At 46.0% G+C, this 19346-nt stretch overlaps 1 protein-coding gene across 5 annotated transcripts in view; it reads left to right on the top strand.

Annotated features, from left to right (window-relative positions):
• Positions 1 to 14707, top strand: part of NHEJ1 (non-homologous end joining factor 1) — a 78084-nt gene extending 63377 nt beyond the window's left edge. For 3 of the 5 annotated variants that reach the window (XM_079925313.1, XM_079925310.1, XM_079925314.1), the window contains 3 exons: positions 12072 to 12189; positions 12754 to 12872; positions 13341 to 14707. In XM_079925313.1, coding sequence (XP_079781439.1) covers positions 12072 to 12189; positions 12754 to 12872; positions 13341 to 13415 — 312 coding nt within the window. In that variant the 3' untranslated portion in view covers positions 13416 to 14707. Of the gene's footprint in view, positions 1 to 12071; positions 12190 to 12347; positions 12513 to 12753; positions 12873 to 13340 lie in introns of those variants that run through there. The other 2 variants (XM_079925311.1, XM_079925312.1) reach the window with 2 other exon arrangements.
• The last annotated feature ends 4639 nt before the right edge of the window (positions 14708 to 19346 follow it).

The raw sequence follows: 19346 nt of genomic DNA, 5'->3' as shown, positions 1-19346 counted from the left end.
CACATACCATAACATTTACCGAAAAAGTATAAAGCAAAAGTATATAATTCCGTGGTTTTACAATATTCATAAAGTTGTTTAACTACAACTACTATATAATTCCAGAACCTCTTCATCACCCCCGAAGAGAAACTCTATATCCACTTGCAGTCATTTTCCATTCCCCACTCCCCCCATTCTTGGAAATCACGAATCTACTTTCTGTCTCTGTGTAGATTCACCTCTCTTGAATATTTCATGTAAATGGAATCATCCAGTATGTGGTCTTTTGTGTCTGGCTTCTTTCACTTAGCATTGTTTTCAAGGTCCATCCATTGAAGCAAGTATCAGTACTTTATTCCTTTTTATGGCAGGATAATAGACCCTTATACGGATATACCACATTTTGTTTATTCATTCGTCAGTTGATAGACAGTTGGGTCATTTTCCACTTTGGGGTTATTATGAATAAAACTGCTGTGAACATTTGTGTGTAAGTTTCTGTATGAACATACGTTTTCAATTCTCTTGGGTATATACCTAGGAGCGCAATATAATAACTATATGGATCATATAATAACTCTATGTTTAACTTTCGGAGGAACTGCCAAATTGTTTTTCTTCTATTAATAAACTTTTAAAGTCAAAGTATAAGATGCATACAGAAAAGTGCCCCTATCATAAGCCTACAGCCTGAAGAATTACAAAATGAACATAGCTGTGTAATCAGAACCCAGATCAAGAAGTAGAAAATTTCCAGTACTCAGTACCTACTGCCTCCAAAGGGTCACCGTCCTGACTTTTAATATGATAGATTAATTTTGCCTGCTTTGAATTTCATATAAGTAGAATTATATGGTATGTACTCTTTTGTGTCTGACTTCTTTCACTCAACAAAATTTTTATGAAATTCATCCATGTTAGTTGTACTTTGTTAATTTTCATTTCTGTATAATATTTTATTGTAAGACTATTCCACAATTTATTTACCCATTTGTGTTGGATGCTTCATAGTTATGCATATGTTTAGATTTTGTAGATACTGCCAAACGGTTTTCCAAAACGACTGTATCAATTTATACTCATACAAGCAGTATATGAGAGTTCTGGTTGTACCACATCCTTGTCAACACTTGTGTTATCTGCCTTTTCTTTTTAGCCATTATAGTGAATATGTAGTGGTATCCTACTGTGGCTTTTTAACTCCCCCAGTGACTAATGAGGTTCTGTACATTTTCATGTAATTATTGATCACTTAACTATGACCGAGCATTTTGTCAATTTTCTGCTGGGTTATTTGTCTTTTTCTTATTGATTTTTCAGAGTTCTTCAAATATTCTGAAAATGAGTCCTTTGTTGGTTATATGTATCGCAAATATTTTCTCCCACTTTATAGCTTGCTTTTTTGCTCTCTTATTTGTATCTGTTTTTTTTTTTTTTTTTTTTAGCTGTACGCGGGCCTCTCACTGCTGTGGCCTCTCCTGTTGTGGAGCACAGGCTCCAGACGCGCAGGCTCAGCGGCCACGGCTCACGGGCCCAGCCGTTCCGCAGCATGTGGGATCTTCCTGGACCGGGGCATTACCCCGTGTCCCCTGCGTTGGCAGGCAGACTCTCAACCACTGCGCCACCAGGGAAGCCCTTATTTGTATCTTTTGATGAACAGAAGTTCCTAACTTTGATGTAGTCCAATTTATCAATCTTTTCCTTTATGAATGTCCTGTTAAGAAATCTTTGCCTACCTAAGGTCATGAAGATCAGGCCCTTATCATGAGCATGTGTGTGTGTGTGTGTGTGTGTGTGTGTGTGTGTGTGTGTATGTGTGTGTTACGTGGGGTGGAGAGGACAGGAAGGGCGGGGGCGAGGAGCCCATGAGATCACAGCCGCCGTGGGCTGTGTTCCCAGCTGTCAAGCGTGTAATGGGGAGTGAAAGAGAATCCCTTTGGTGGTAGAGGTCCTACAGATAATACTGCCGGGTCCTCTAAATCACCTCTGTGCCCTACAGACCCAGTTGACTGTCCTCTCTTCTCCACTGATACAGGGAAAAAGTGAAGTATGTGCTCCTGTGTCGTGCTCATGGCCTGGGGCAGGGATCACAAGCTTTCGGAGTCAGATGCCTGCTGTATTGTTGTGATTTTCTTTTTGTCCTTAAACCTGAGGCTCTTTTCTTTTTGGTTTTTACCTCCTTGTTTCATTTCCACCTGGAGAAAGGATGGTGAAGTGGCTGACTTTGAGAGAGGGGCTAAACTATCCTTCAGACTGGTTGTCCCCGATGGGCTGGTTGGCACCCCCTCCCTGAGCCAGAGCTGACAGGAGCTGCTTGTTCTTCCTGGAGAAGGAGTGGGAGTAGAAAAAGAAGGAATGAGAGTTGCTACTGCACTTTCTGAGGGGCTCTGAGGATTCCTTCCCCCCCAGGAAACCACTTGCGTCCCCCCAGCCCCTTTGCTGCTTGTTAGTTAGAAAGCCGTGGTTTGTGCTGGCGCTGGGTGGGGCTTCGGGGACAGTGTAGGCTCTGGCCCTCCGGAGGGGAGGGGGTGCTTGCAAGCGAGCAGAGGGTCACCGCTCAGGCTGTACCATTTGCTTGTCACCTTGAGAAGTTCCACCTTGTCTAGCAAAACCTCCTTTCAGAGGCAGCCACCACAAAGGGCTCTTATGAGAGCGGCGGCCCCTGCCCCCACCTTCACTTCCACTCCCTTTACCATTATTTTTCTTTTGGGGCAGAGCTGAGGGGCCTTCCTGCTATGACTTTGAGGGGCTGTACTTATTTTAAAAGGAGATTTAGAGTCTAGAGCCTCCCCATACCAGAGATTCATTTTTCTGATTTTCTAGTCCCGTTGGAGGACAGTCAAGGACTTAAGTAAGGCTCTCCTTCTCTGGAGGGCATTTTGTCTTTTCCCTCTATCAGTCTCTTGGGCTCTTTGGAGGTTTCAGAAGGAAGGCGAGAGAGCTACATTCTAGTACCACTAGGTCTCAGACCAGGGACCATCCTCCTTCTGGGGAGTGGGAGCTGGGGGATAGGAGGGAGAAATGGCTGTCTCAGCGGGTGACTTTACGAGGAGATTCAGTGAAGTGGTTCAAGTGTACGTTCTGGAGTTCAGCTTCCTGGGCCTTCTGCTGCCCCATTCTGCAACTTTCTAGCTGTGGCCTTAGTCAAGTTTCATAACCTCTCTGAGCCTTTGTTTTCCCCTGTATAAACTGAGAATGATTTTAGTGCCTACCTGGTAGGCTTACTGTGGATATTAATTGAGATGATGGATTAAAATGCTTAGCCTAGTACCTAGTACACTGAAAGCATTCCAAAATGTTCATCTTACTAATATTATTCAAGCCTTCTGTTTGGACCTCCCTTTATAGTCTTTCTTCCCATCTCCCTTCTCTTCTGACTGTGCACTTCAGGGAGCTACCTAGGCCTCAAGCAGAACCAGAAAAATCTGGACTTTATCTCAAACTGTTTTGAGCTCTGCACCTATTTTATCTCGGCTGCATTTCCAGCACTGTGAGGGACAGTGAGGCAGCAAAATTATCCCATTTTGAAGGGCAGACCACGGAGAAGGTGCTGTAATGGTTTAACCGGATTGCATGAATGCATTCTTGGATAGGTGAGTATATGCACGCATCCATTCTCCCACCTAGTTTTAAAAGTGGGGAGGGCTGAGGTAGACTGTAATGAATTTGCAAGGTCTCAAACACAAGATTAAGTTCAGGTCTGTTTGTGTTTTTTCCCCTAGTAGAGCCCAGTGCTGAGTGGGTGGGTGCTCAGGAACCAGAGGCCAAAGGGAGAGCATGGTGAGGTCAGCCGCGGCAGGGCACAATGGTCAGGGTGGGCCTCGTGTGACACAGACCCAACAAAGCCAAGCCAGACGAAACACAGGAGCAGGTCAGCTGTCTCGTCGGCTTCACATACGCTCTCAAGGGCAGCGCGCCTCGTATCCTTAGAGCGCCGGGTCTCTCCCAAATCACCAGGGTTTGTGATCAGTGAACTGAGGGAATTCAGAGGCGTATTCTGTGAGGGACAACACAGAGGGACCCCTTGGGCTTAGATCTTGCCTGAAACACCTCATCCAAGTGAGCTGCTGTGGAAAAATTTCAAGGGAGGCGAAGGGAGAGTGAGCTGGTCGTCTTTTGAAAACCTGGACGTCACCACCACATCTCTTTTCTCTGTCCTATTAATGTTTTTTTTTTCCCTCTCAAACTCTGAAGAAGCTGTGAGATTAATCCCATCAAAAACATACGACTGACTGTTTGAATGACATATCTGCAGGTCACGTTTTTCTACTTTCCAAATAGCCTTTACTGAGTGTATATTACTTTACAATGGAAACACCGTAGCAGAGCCTCTTGGCCAGGCCTCACTGGGGAGCAGGAAATGGCAGTGAGAAAGGGTTCCTGGTGGAATCATTGTTGGACTTCAGCTAAAGTTTTTCAGGGAGTAAGCTGTTTGTGCTTTGTGTGCTTCTGGAATAGGAAGTTTTACTCTCCACTATTATACCCACCACCTCCCAAAAAAGGAGGGTGAGGAGAAGGAAGGTGAAACCTTGGCTTCTTGGGTAGGTCCGGCACTTTGGGAGAGTAAAGGAGATATTTGAGAGGCAACAAGAGCATTTGAGGGGAGGTCAGGAGACATAATTTATAAGGAGCAGGCAACCTTTACATGTATTACCTCATATAATCCTTCTATCAGTCTCATAAAAGTAGGTATTGGTCTCCTCATTGTTCTGGTGAAGGGATAGAGGCTAAAAGAAGTCAGTAACATAGCTGCTAACTGGCAAAGCCAGAGTTTAAAGCCAGGACCTTGGTCCTTACTGGAGCCTGAGGATTGGGCTCGTGTGGCCATGGTGGACAGTGAACTACCCACAGGTTACTAGCTGGGTTTCTGTGACTGTATCTCCCTGACCTGGGCTTTGAGTAGTCACTGAATTTTTAGATCATATGCTTTGGGACGCAGTGGGAAAAGGTTAACATTTGGGTGAGACCCTGGTTTCTCTAAGTACTGGAGCTCATTAGGGCATTTCTTGAGCCTCCTTTGTCTTGCAAAGGGAGGGGACAGAGATTTCTTGGGTACTTATTCTACTCGCTTGTTTAATCCCCTCATGAACTCTATGATGTAGATATTGTTTGTCTCAGTCCCCCCTCCCCACCCCCCATATCTACCCAACCCTCCATCTCTTTTTTTCTCTTAAAATAGGACGTTGATTAAATACAGTAAACTGCCCAAAGTGTCACAGCTAGCAAATAGAAGACCTTAGGTACAGATCCGAGTCTTTGTGACTCTAAAGCCAGAACTTAAAGCTTGTTTCTACTTATCTTTTTTTTCTGAGACATTTTTCCCCCTAATTCTTAGACGGTTTTGTTTCGTCCTCTTTGAGTGAGAAGCCACTTATGGCTTCCTCTTTTTAAACTTTTTGGTACTTCTCTTGGGCATTGGGTTCACGTTTCCCACTGAGTCTCCCTGTTTTCCTACCCAGGTTGAGTCTGTGTTGTCGACCCACGAGCCATTTCAAGTTATCTCTGATTTTATTTTAGGTTTCTGGATCATCCCTCTGGAATATCTGCCTTATGCCCTGGAGTAGAGCTATCCTTGATTCCTCTCAATGGATTCCATCCATTGATGGATTGATATACAATCCATCAATGAATCCTATCGGCCATACCTTCAAATGTATCCAGAATCTGATCACTTATCACCACCTCCACTGTTGCCATCCAGGCCCAAGCCACTATCCTCTCCCACTTGGTTATTGTAGCAGCCTCCTAACAGATCTACCCACTTGTCTTTCTACATTCAAAGTGATCTTTTTAAAATGTGTATCAGATCATTTCACTCTTCTCTTTATAAACTCCAGTGGCTTCCCATCTCACAGAATAAAAGATCATATGCTACATTATCTCACGATTTCAAATAAACACACAGACACATATCCACAGACCTGCTATGCTCTCCCTCTGATCTAGGGTGATCACCTAATTTATCATCCAAATTGGGACACTTATAAGAGAGAAAAGGAGCTCTACTAATAAATGACAACAAGCACAAACTGGGACTGACCCAGGCAAACTGGGAATCTGGTCACTTGATCTGGATAGCCAGTGGACCGTCCTGTTACTTTCCTTTAGATCTTTTTAAAGTGTCATCTCTCAGTGAGGCCTTCTTTGACCTCTATTTAAAATTGCAACACATTCCTGCCCCATCCCGTAATCAGCCTGTGCTGATTTATTTTTCTCTGTGGTGCTAACACCATCTGATAGAGAATATGGTTTAATTAGCTATGTTTGTTGTTGATCTCCCCTCTCTAGAATGTAAACTTCAGGAGGGCAGGGAATTTTTTTTTTTTTTTTTTGCTGTACGAGGGCCTCTCACTGTTGTGACCTCTCCCGTTGTGGAGCACAGGCTCCGGACGTGCAGGCTCAGCAGCCATGGCTCACGGGCCTAGTCACTCGGCGGCATGTGGGATCTTCCCAGACTGGGGCATGAACCTGTGTCCCCTGCATCGGCAGGTGGACTCTCAACCATTGCACCACCAGGGAAGCCCGAGGGCAGGGAATTTTTATCTCTTTTGTTCAATATACTGTATCCCCAGCACCCACATCATCGCGAACACTGTAGGTAATCAGTAAATATTTGTCGAATGAATGGATGGTGTGGCGGGGGTGGAATTCTATTCCGAAGAGTCTTTCTCCTTGGAGTCCTCTTCCCAAACCAGTTTTCTTGTTCTTCCCTATTTATTTTGGTAAACCTTTGGTAATCTGAGACCTTAGAAGGGTTTTTCAGTATGCTTTTACCGCAAAGAGGAGCTAATGATGAAGATTACCATGATTTCCTAACCTGACTTGGGCCCTCTAGGGAGGGAAGTTTGTATCCAGTACAGCAGTTTACCACATTGCAAGAGGGAGGAGAGGATTTTTACCCTTGGGAAGTCACGTGTTGGGGGCCCTGCCCTGGCGGTTATGATATTGTGATGGTCAGTGTCAGGGCCTTGGGGCTGTGCCAGCTTCTGGGGCTGGTGCCAGAACCAAAGACCTACTCAGGGCTAGTGTTGGGGGCTCCAGTTTGCTCATTTCTCCCTTCTCTTCTGTCTTTTAAACCTGTATACTTGACCTGTGGGTCCATACTGAGTAGGGTGAGCAGTATATCCGGGTCCAGCCTTTCCTTACCCAGGATTCTAAAGGTTTCTTTTCTGAAGCAGCCTCAGAGGAAAGGAGGGATGAGATGGGGGTGGGGAGTGGGGGTAGGATCAGACCTTTCATTTCTAGTTGAAAGTGGCAGTTGGGATTGCTCCAACAGATCCTGTTGGGATCATGGGGCAGGAGGGGGTCTTAGAATTTTCAGACCACTGGGAGTGAGTTTTAGACTCAGTGAAGATGGGAATTATGGTTAAAGGAGGGGAGTTTGGGGCCTAGCAACCAAGATGGGCTGCCATAGGGACAAGAAGGGGAAATAAAATGCCGTTTATGATTTCTGTAACTTTGGTTTTCCTAACGCTTCTGATGTGGCCGTATAGCAGGGGCCAAAGTCCTAGTGGACTGGAGGTGAGAGAGTAACAGAGCTGCTGGAGACAGGAGAGTGATGTAGCTCTTGTGGCTCTTAAAGGGTCACAGTACCAGCAGTAAGTAGTGAAGAGGTTCTAAATGTAGCAGAAAGCCTAGAAAGGGAAACCTTGAGGAAACTTCTGACTCCTCGAGGTTTTATCAGTAATAGTTTGATGCCAAGGAAGCCTTGGCAAGTAGTTGTATAGCAGAGAAAGCCACTTTGTGAAACAAAAGGGATTCCCACGGGCATATCCTTCATTCAGAAAACAAAGTCCTTTGCCATCTCGTGGATATGAATTTAGCCTTCCAGTCTCATTTCCCATGAGATCTGTCCACCTGTCCTGTCCTTTCACACCTTTGTGCTTCAAATACTTCCACCACATTCAAAGTCTAACCTTGCAAAGGCTTAACTCAATGTCACCACCTCTGAAGTGTTTTGCAGGACTCTCAGTGAGACTTTGTCCCTTCCTTGTTCTCTGGGTTCTTATTACCCTTTGTTTATAACTCTGTAATAGCATAATGCCTGAAAAACACACATACACACATACAGGTTCCTCCTTCTATCTGAAAGTAGAGCACTCCTATGAACCATTTCATAAGCTGAAATGGGGTAAAGTGAAGGAGAAATTACCTTTTTTCATAAAAGCGAAAATCTTTTTTGGATTTCTTCCAGTTAGCAAAAACAGGTACTAATGTAGGCTTTTCCTAAAAGCAAAGTGACATCAAGCAAATTTTCAAAAAGTGGGGGATACCTGCATCTGCCTCTGTCCCACGTATGACTGTAAACTCTTTGAGGCAGGGCCCCTGACTTATTTATCTTTTTTTTTTTTAAATTTATTTATTTTTGGCTGCATTGGGTCTTCATTGCTGTGTGCGGGCTTTCTCTAGTTGTGGCGAGCTGGGGCTACTCGTCATTGCGGCGCACGGGCTTTTCATTGTGGTGGCTTCTCTTGTTGCAGAGCACGGGCTCTAGGTGCGCGGGCTTCAGTATTTGTGGCTTGCGGGCTCTAGAGCACAGACCCAGTTAGTTGTGGCGCATGGGCTTAGTTGCTCTGAGGCATGTGGGATCTTCCCAGACCAGGGCTCAAACCAGTGTCCCCTGCATTGGCAGGCGGATTCTTAACCACTGCACCACCAGGGAAGCCCTGACTTATTTATCTTTATACTAACTCTGTCCTGTTCTGAGGAGGGAAGGACTGGTGCATCCACTTCCCCTCCCCCAGTCCTGTAGCACCTGGCACATGGTAGAATCTCAGTAACCTTTCTGCTGAGTAGAGTTGATTCTGGGTTAATCAGATGAACATATTATACAGTAGACTGACCTGGCTCTTCTTCCCCTCCCCATTCTGGGCAGTGACCCGCTTGTGGCTGGTACACCTTGCTCCTGGCTCAGGTGTACTTATAGCAGGGGGCACTGCTATTTGCTTTTCTTAGTCCTGACTCCAGCTTCTCCCTTTGATCTCTGCTGCCCGCCCCAGCTCGCCCCTACCATTGTCCTGCACAGGGAACTAGTATTTCTCCTTCCCAGGCTCAGGCCTCACCACCTGTCTTCCCTAGCATATTCTGAGAATGATACCCAAGGGATCAGTGATGATGGGGAACAGCGAGGACAGGATTAAGGGTATGGCCCTTCAGCCCTCTGAGAGTTCCAGATGGGGCCAGTTGCCTCCTTTATATCTGCTCATGTTTTCCTTGTCCCCTGAGGGAGCCTGTTTCTGAGCTGGATGGGTGCAGCTGATGATCTGTGACGCAGATGGTCTGTGATGCAGATGATCTGTGATGCAAGGAATTAAGGGCTGTAATCCTGGGGAAGGCTGTATTGCCCTTTAGACTAAAATTCTATGCTTCAGAGAAGTAAATAGGGTAGTTGTTATATGCGAGGGCCCTGAAGCCACATGGTCTGGATTCTGATCTTGTTCCACCACTTACCAGCTGTAACTGCCTCAGCAAGATGGGGTCACACTCATGCCAACCATAGTCCTTCATTCATACATAGTTATTGAGCATCCCCTGTGGGCCAGGTTGTTCTAGGTGCCAGGGAAATAGCAGTGAATAAGACAGGATGGGTTGATACCTTTAAATGCTTAGAGCAGTGTCTAGCACATAGTAAATATGCAGGAAATGTACCAATACTCTCTTCCTAGTACTTTTCTGAGAATAGACAATCGGGTGGGATGACCTTTGGTAGCAGCTCCAGGACCAGATCTCCCTGAGAAGGGGAAGGATGGAGGAAGGGCTAAGATACAGGTTCTGGATTTGGACTTAGGTCCAGGACAGCAGTAGCTCCAGTGGCCTTTTATTTCTGGCACTTCATTTTGAGATTAAATACATGAACTGGCTAAAGGTCACCCTGGAAATTTTATGAGTCTGTTTAGTTCCATAGAAAGGGCAGGAGGAGATGACCCTGGACTGCCTAGATTCTGCCTGGCCCGTTTGTACAGACAGCGCAGTGCCTGCCAAACCATGTGTGGGTGACCCTAAGAGAGGCCACACGTCGTGAGCAGTATGAAGGGAGATCCCAGAGACGTGAGATGTGAGGACGGAGAACAGCCGTTTGCCTCTCTGCTGTCAGGGCTCTCTGGCCATAGAGTAGAGGACCTTCTGCTGGAGGAGGTGGCTTGGGGGTTGGAGAGCTCAACTTAGGAAGGAGAGTGAGGTGAGATAGAGGTCCGTGGCCTGTTTCAGTTCATTCCTCAGGGAATGCTGCTGAGGAGGGCTGTTATACTCCTAGTGAGATTACTGCTGGAAGCAACGTCTGCACTCAAGGCTCCTGATTGATTGCGGTTTCCAGTGAAAGTCCAAGACTGGTACAGTCTTTATGCGAGTAGGATTGGAGTAGAAATCGATGTTACATCTGCGGTTTCCAGTGAAAGTCCAAGACTGGTACAGTCTTTATGTGAGTAGGGTTGGAGTAGAAATCGATGTTACATCTGCGGTTTCCAGTGAAAGTCCAAGACTGATACAGTCTTTATGTGAGTAGGGTTGGAGTAGAAATCGATGTTACATCTGCGGTTTCCAGTGAAAGTCCAAGACTGATACAGTCTTTATGTGAGTAGGGTTGGAGTAGAAATCGATGTTACATCTGCGGTTTCCAGTGAAAGTCCAAGACTGATACAGTCTTTATGTGAGTAGGGTTGGAGTAGAAATCGATGTTACATCTGCGGTTTCCAGTGAAAGTCCAAGACTGATACAGTCTTTATGTGAGTAGGGTTGGAGTAGAAATCTATGTTACATTTCTCGGGGATCAATAAGTTTTTCAGCTACCACCGTGCTCAGGGAAAGAGCTGTATAATCTTAACCATGGTTTCAGCAACTAGTTCACTGCTTCTCCCACTTTCTCTCTTCCATCCTTCTCCCACAGTGGGTTTTCAGAAATGAATGCCCTTATAGCACAGAGAGAGTGCCCTTGACATGAGATGTGGGCCAATCCAGGATTCCTGGGCTTGTTCCCATGTGAGCTGCTGGCCTGGCTTCCCTTGGAGAACCTGCTAACTTGGCTGGGAGCCATGGCGATTTGCATGCATAGGGACAGACGAAGTGGTTCTGGGCCCTTTCCAAGATTCTGAAGTACAGCCAGGTTTAGGTCCACTGGACACCATACTCTTTCATCTCATTTTTATTGCACTTTCTTAAGTCTTCAGCCGTTACTTAAACTCAGTTCAGCCAAGTGTATGAAACCTGAACTAGGCAAAGCATTTTGCTGTGGATATAAATCCACAGTTCATTCCATAATGAAGGAAACAGATAAATATAATATGATTGTAGCAGTGTTTCTCAATTTTTTTTTCATTATCACCTCCCTGAGGAACCTTTTAAGACATTTTTTCCTAATCATCCCCCCTCAGGAAATTTTAATACCATAGATAAACCAAAATTCTGTTTATGTGCAATTTGTGTATCTGTGCTTTATACTTTAAAAGAGTAAGATTTTTTTCATCCCCCAAGAGCAAATTTTCTCCCCACTTGGGGGAAATATCACCCCCAACGTGAGGTCATGGGTTATAGTAAAGCACAATGTATAGTGTAGCAGGCAAGCCTCCAAAGCTCTGTGGACTTTGTCTCTCCCGCCTCCTGTGACTGACTGTCATAGCTCCATAACCTATTCTTGTCTCTCAGTCTGTCATTCCCATTTTGCTCTTTTTCCCCTTTCCTGGATTTCATCCTTTTTCTCTCTCCAGTGTAGAAGTTTAGGAGTGAATTTAATTAAAATAGTAATCTGTACAACTCAGGGACAATTTAGGGAAGATGATTTCGTAAAACAGTCCTCTAAGAGGTCATCCTTTTGGACAAAAGAACCTACAAACCTATGAGGTGTTCATGGGGAAACATAATAGACATAAGTATTGAAGGAAATAAAGATATTTGTTTGAGTTGCCTTTCAGAGGAGAAGACCTCCCAAGAGGTCTTTATATTGGTCCTAACAGGTTTGGATATGGATGTCCTATATTGGATCTAAGTTCTGTATATAAATTCTTTTAGGGTTGATGCCAGTTCTGCCCGTGGGATATCAAGTTTCTTTTTTCTAGCAATACCATGTCACCAATGATAGCATCTCCTCTCCCCTGTAGAAACTACCAGAGGCATGCAGTGTTGGTGACGGAAAACGCTTTGTCACAAATCTACAGAGTCTGTATATGGCAGTCACCAGACAAGAGATCCAAGTGGGACAGAAGCTTCGAGGCACTGGTGAGTAGCTCCAGAGGTACCTGGTCTCCTGGGGTTAGAGTTAGGGTCTAGGTTTGTGCTGTTCAATATGGTAGCTCTAGCCAATAGTGACTATTTAAATTTAAATAAATAAAAATTAAATAAAATGAAAAATTCATCCCCTCATTTGCACATTTCAGGTGCTCAATAGCTACATGTGTCCAGTGGCTACCAGGTTGGACAGCTCAGATACAGAACATTTCCATCACTGCAGAAAGCTTTATGAGAACTGGTCTACATGCTGAGGAGAATTAGTGAGAGAACCAGGAAAAAAATTAGTCTCCCTACCTGAGACGTGGCAGGCAATACGTAGAAGAACAGTGAGCTGTTCTGGGTCAGGGAAACTCTTGTCCTACGTGGTTAACGTGGCCTGGAGAACCTTCATCATAGAAACAGCGCTTTCCAGAAGTTAGTTGGAAGTGGATTTGTGTCTGTTTACATATTAGTACCAAAGCCTGGCCTTTATCAGAATGCTTGGTAAATGCTAATGCCTTTCTGGTAAGAAGAAGGCAGTTATCACTATCTTCCCTTGATCTTTCTGATCAGAAGATCCCCAGACCTCAAGCAGTGCCTCCTCACAAGGAACTGATAGCCAACTTCTGAATCAGCCAGAAGAGCTGGACTCCTCAGCACCGTCCCTCCCAGTGCCTGAAAAAGAGCCCACAGTAAGTCGTGAGCAGCTTCCTAGACTGCATTTCAAGATTTGGGAGAGTCTGCACCTATAGCTCCCAAGCCAGTGGTCCCTGGAACTGTCACCTAGTTGACACTGCCTTAACAACACTGGGCATATTTGCGACCAGGCATCTAAATTGTGGATTTCTGGATGGAGAGTCATGGTCTTTTGCATCTTCCCTTGCTGTCTCCTCTCTGCAGTTCTTCTGGATGATGGACCTTGACTCCTTTTTTGCCTTATCGCACTTGCGGTGATGGTCTATGAGGTTGTTCCCTAGGGGAGAAGTGATGTGCGTATCTCCTGCATAGAGTCTTATATCACATTCACTGCCTGACATGGACTTCAGAACTCCTGCATCAGCCACCCGTCTTAACCAGAGCCATGGGAGGAAGGAATTTCTTTTCCTAACTTAAGTGGAACTGTTTAAAACCTCTATTAACTTGGGTTCCTTTTTTTCTAGGTTACTTCAGGCCCTACGCAGAGACCTCAGCTGTTGAAGGTCAAGAGGAAGAAGCTAAGGGGGCTCTTCAGTTAACCTGTCACTGTCTCAACTGCTGAGGATGGACTCAGAGAGTAGTTTCCTAGTGTCACCTTGAAAGGAGGTCCTGTGACAGCAGCAACTCTGACACAGAGTTACACAGTCAGGGACTCCACTGTAAGGGCAAGATAACTGAAGTTCATGTTGACAGGCATGGATACTATCAACTGAGGGAATCCTGGCTCCAACCCATCGGGCACTGGCCTTCCCTGTCCGAGTGGAAGCCAATCTCTGGGAATCCCATACCCTCCTTTCTTTTGGTGAAGGTTCTCTAGACCCAGGATCTACCATGGACTTTAGGTATATGGGGCAGGTCTGCAGAAAGGCACAGCATGCTTAGGAAGCCTTGTCTACCTTTCTTAAGAGTCCCTAGCCAGTCCTAGGTGTTCCGCAGAGACCCTCTCCTCTCTTTAGCATGGAATAAAAAGCACTCACACTCCCCTGCTCTTGAGATTGCTTATCTGTGGAACACATACCAACTCACTTCACTTTACTGGGTCCCACCCCATTGTTGTCTCTGGATGAAGTCTAGGCCCTCGGTCTAATCCTTCAGGTTCTTCTTATACTTCTCTTCTGTGGCCTGTGCTAAGCCTCCAATCGGGAGCTTTGATCTTGAGACCTCTCTCCATGGTGGGCACAAGATAGCAGAACATATGGTTTCTGTGCTCTTTGGTCCAACTTGATATGGGTTTTTTTTGGTCTATTTCCAAGGCATAGACAACAGGTTAATATGGGATTGAATATGGGATTGAAATTACAAAGAGCTCTGAGCCCTAGGGCCAAGTTAGTTTCCCGGAGTGGGAGAAAAAGGAATTTTATTTTCCCATCCTTCACTTCACTTCAAATAACATAGCAACTAGAAGAACTGGAAAAGATAGGATGACAGGGAACAGGAAATATGGCCAGAGGAGTTCTCTGGAACCAAAAGAATTGATGTATAGAATGAATAGCGCTTAGCAGGAAAATATGTAAAGACTGTATGAGATAGGCAGAATCTTAGTTAGAAAGTGAACTCTTTGGACAAATCTAGCAGGATTTGAGACTTCCCTGGCTGTCCAGTGGATAGGACTCGGTACTTTCACTGCTGTGGCCCCGGTCGGGGAACTAAGATTCCACAAGCTGCGTGGCATGGCCAAAAAAAAAAAAAGAAGAAGATTTAGCAGAAGAGGATTCGCAGAGTTCCTTGGCCTTCTCTGCTAGGTTTTCCTCTATAGGTAAGACCATCTGAAACTTTACCTTGGAGAGACAGGAAGGAAAGTAGAACTCAGATATTCACTGGGAGCTGTTAGGTAGAGACCTTTTCTGGTTCAGTTACTTACGATGGTCAAAGGCCTCCTCGTCCACATGTCCTTTCTGGCTGGGACTGGTGTGTCTGTCCCCATGTCAAGTCTTGAGGGAAAGAGGATGATCCAAGTAATTATAATAATGATTATAATAACGATAATAAACAGCTACCAGTTAATGTATACCAGGTACTCTAATAAGTGCCTGGCATTGAATCCTCACAGCATCATATGAAGAAGATACTGTTAACCCACTAGGAAATGGAGTCTTGAAGGGACTAAGTGACTTATCAGAGGTCACACAGCTAATAAGTAACAGCCAGAATTTGAACCCAGACAGCTGAGTTCTAAACTGCATTGTTACATACATTACCGAAAACATTTTCCAGGAAGGATGTAACGTCCTTCTTTCTCCCGTGACGCTGCCTCTTTTCAAAGAGGATGTTCTTTCTACTCCCTATTAGCTCTTCAAGGGAGGAGCCTTGGCGGACTCCAGGACTTACCACCAGGCCTTTTTACCTGCTGGCAGAGTCTGAGAGAGCTCCACCAGGGCTCATTCCCAGTTGCTGCTGATAACCTTCTTTACCCTCAGACCCAGTCTGTGCCCTGGTGGTGACTGTCATTGAAGTGAATTGGGAACTATGTAAAAACAATCTATCAGATGACTTACTTTGTTGTTTAGTTTCTCTTGGCATAATTTAGATGGCCAGATTTCAAGGTATGAGACCACATGAAAAATGGAAAGACTTCCGCAGCAAGCTGGGGGAAAATAAGGGTTCTTTACCCTAGATAATCCTTCTGCCCTAAGAGCACAGTCTCAAGAGCAGGCATTTTTAATCAGAGAGGGATCAGGGGTTTTAGAATCCCCTAAAATTATAAGTAAAATCTTAACAGCATAATTTTTCTTTTCATGTTCTCAAAAGAATGTGTAACTTTTTAAAAAGGTTAAGTAAGAGTATGCCTCATGACCTCCCCGCCCACTGCCCCCTTTATCCCCAGAGGTTGCTGCCCCCATGGGGGTATTGCCCAAACACACCCTTAGAGAAACATTGCTCCCCAAGGCTCTGCCTCAGTCATTCTTGCTCTGAAGCTCTTGCCCCCCAAAGCAATGGGTGGTGTTTGAAAATCATTCATCCCAGGGCAACTCCAGGGAAATCCCTGCCTTGACAAATTGGCCTAGCCAGGCTGTATTCCAGCCCTGCCCCCTGGCTTGGGCCCCTCCCTGAGGCCCCCAGGCTGGCCCAGCCCCACTCCACATGCACATAAAAGGGTCGAATTCTCGTGGCTGCTCCATAAATTTTATTCCGTAAATATTAGTTTTCCCTGTGTTTAATAAAGCAGTGGCCCACCTCCCCGCCTACCCACCCGCTCCCTGGGGCTGGGGCTGGGGCCAGGGCTGGCTGGTGGGAGAAGGGACTCTTTCAATTGCTTTGGAGTATTTTTAGAAAAAAAAATAATATAAGGTGGTTTACAGCAGCAAGCCAGCAAACCAGGAGCAGGAGTAGGGACCTCGAGGAAGTTCCTGCAGGAACTTGACCTAAAAAGTAGAGAAATAGCGCCACCTAGGCTGCAAGGCCTACTTGGCCCTGCTGGTGGTTCACCCCTCCCCCACGGTCAGCCAGGAGAGGCCAGCTCTTTGCTGGGAGAGAAATCTTCATCCCTTAGCACTCCAGCTGGGCAGCACCTCCTCTCTTCAGGCCTCACCGAGGGCTTTCTCAGCAGCCCTGAGGGCAGAGCCCGAGCTGGGTCCTGGAAAACCCCACGAGGGTCATTCTCTGTTCTGTCACCAGTCATCCAATCTCCCAGATCAAGGAGTGTCTCCAAGGGGTAGTAAAATTATTGAAAAGGGAGGAAGGAGCTTCTAGTCTCTGCCCACTGAATCCTGAGGAACTAGCCCTGGAGTCCCTAGGGTGTAAAGTGGCAAAGAGTGAGATCTGAGCTCCTGTACTCTGGACTTGGAAAGAATCTGTTCCTGTTGGACCAAGATCCTTCCACGGGTCTGATACAGTTCACCTTCGGTGAGCACTTGGGGGAGGGAGAGATGCTCAAGTCTCCTGAATACTCAGCCCGCTGCTTCTTAATTTTATCCCGTGGTCCATTTGAACTCCCTTTTCTTGCGTTCCTGTTCACTTAAACCTCCCATTTTCTGAAGCCCTTACCTCCTCCTCCCTGGTCTGCTGGGAGATCAGCAGGAGCCGGTGTGTCATTCTCTGTACAGAGATGGTGGGAGTGGGGATGGAAAAGCCCGTGCTTTTTCTCCTCGTCCTAGATTTGGTCTCGTTCTTGACATTGTCACCAGGGGCATTTCCTTCTTCCAATTATTCTGTCCTTCATTTCCTCCTGTTTACAAAGCTAAGGGGATTTGCTCCAGAGAGTATCGGGGAAACCTAAAATCCTCTTAATTACCCTTCCTCGTGATGTAGTAAGCTCACTTTATCTGTTCTGCCCACCTCCTCGCTATTTGTGCTGTTAATATAATCAGTGTTTATATACAGATTTCCTATGGGCTTTTTGTTTTCATCCTTACATTGGCATATACTCTGAGAACAGGGTCAGTTTTTAACGCTAAATCAAAAAATATCACTGTGTTGGGATTATACTACTAAAGGGTGCAACGTTATGTTCACTGGGTTTGCATGCAATCACGATATGCTTTTCTGAGCTCTTCCCAGAAGTATTTTTCTGTCTTCTAATTTTCCTGAAGAAGAAACTGTTCAAAAGGAGCAAGTGACATTCTACAAGGAAGCCACTAAACTCGGAGCTCAAGACCCTTGGTTCCTAGTCCCTGTCACCAACATGAGTAAATGCACGGACTCACAGAACTGTGGTGGATTCTGCTAGCACTTAGACACAGAGAGAAATGCCAGAAGAGAAGGGAGCCCACGCTCTGGAGAGAGGATTTCCCCTAGCTGCTGTGACCTCCTGGAAGCTGCTGCAGGGTATTCTTGTTGAGGGCTTCTTAATGCTCTCTTTTTCTTCCATGTTCTCTTGGACAGGGCTTCAGAAGATCCCACCCTGAGGGGAAACATTCAGAGAAGGGAGGGTGTGAGGTAGCTTGTCTGTCTGTGATTGGCGAGGGTAGGGAATCCATCTCTACTTGAGGATCTAGAAGCCCATCTATCCTCCGTCTTCCATCCCAGAGCTATCGAGGAATACTTTTCTCCTGAGACTTGCATTTATGGTGGGCTTTAAGCTTCCCCTCAATTCTTGGGTCTCACTTTTCTACCCTGGCATATGGGAGAGCATGAGGTAGCACCAAAGCATTCTGGCAAAGGCTCAGTCTCTTCAAAGCTGTGAAATCCTACCTGCCCTCAGTTTCTCTGTCCTGGAACCCAACAGATTTTGCTGTGCTTTCCACACTCCTGGACGCTGTGAGTGAGCGCTAGCCTCTCAGCACCTAACTCTCATGGGTTCGTGAGAATCTGGGTCAGCCTAGGGAACCCGGAAGAAGCACTGGAAAACTCCAGGGTGTGGGGAGCACACAGCCATTGACTCACCTGGGAATATTGTGCCAGGTTACTCGTCCTGCCGGCGGCTGAGGGCCAGGAGTTAAAGGAGCATGCAGTGTCACACTCTTCCTCCCTCCCCTCACTTTGGGGTTAGAATTGGGGAGTAGGGCTTGGGGGCTGCAGGGAGTCCCTTCTGAAATCTGGGTGTTGTATTTACTTTTTCATATTGGCAGCTGGAAGGGGAAGCCCATCCCAGCTCGGCATTGTTGTCTAACATGGTTAATCAGATCCTATAATCCTGCTGTGGAAATATTGGGCCTCACTCAAAACAATAGAGACCAAGAATATTGTGGTTAAATTTCAACCAGCTGCCTCCCTGGCCTGTTTGCCTAACCCCTACCCCCCTCTCCTGGGCCAGAGTCCTCCTGGCTTTATGGACCCCTGATAGGATCGACAGCCAGTCAGAAATGGGTGACAAGAGCAGGGAGGATGGAGTAGGGGAAGGGTAATCCTCTCGACTGGCACTCCATCCTGTCTTTCCCCTCCCACTCCAGGCCTTGAAGGTTGAGCAGGGGGTGGTGAAACAAGTTGGAGCTGGTGGGGAAGCCCCCGCTGGGTCTGGGTGTGTGTTCAGGGGTCAAGAGCAGTACTGCTGGGAATCCTGGTTGGTAAAGAGATCCCTTATTCAAGACAGAAAAAGACTCCTGCCAGATGAGAAGGAAAGACCGCCAGTTTCATTTATTACTACTGCCTGGTGCTTCCAGGGCACAAAGCAATGCCAGTTGGTCGTATGTCACATATGGGGGAATAGGAAGGCACTGGTTGGGGGAAGGGGAGCTGGTAATAAATATTTCTGTTTCATTTAGTAACCTGATATATCGGCAGTATAAATAATACTGTGATGATGTATGAAGGTGATACTGATACCCCAACTTGAGTGCTTTCCTGGTAGTGGTAATGTCCATTATGGTGCTCTCTTGAATAAGTACGAATTAACTGTGGCAGGGTAATTTATATAATTAGAATAGCGGGACAGAGGGAATAGGTAAGCTGTGCAAAGGCATTTTGGAAAAAAACAGAAAGATGCAGTGTCTGGACTGTGCGAAAGGGGAAAATTAACATGTGCTACGTTCAGGAAAAGGCAGAGGATGTTCCTGTTGTAGATCCTAGGGCACCCAGCTTGTGAAGTGGCCAAC

Source organism: Stenella coeruleoalba (genome assembly GCF_951394435.1).
Source record: "Stenella coeruleoalba genome assembly, chromosome: 6".
Classification (NCBI taxonomy): domain Eukaryota; kingdom Metazoa; phylum Chordata; class Mammalia; order Artiodactyla; family Delphinidae; genus Stenella; species Stenella coeruleoalba.
The sequence above is the reverse complement of the archived record's forward strand: the minus strand, read 5'-3'. Positions and strand labels throughout refer to the sequence as shown.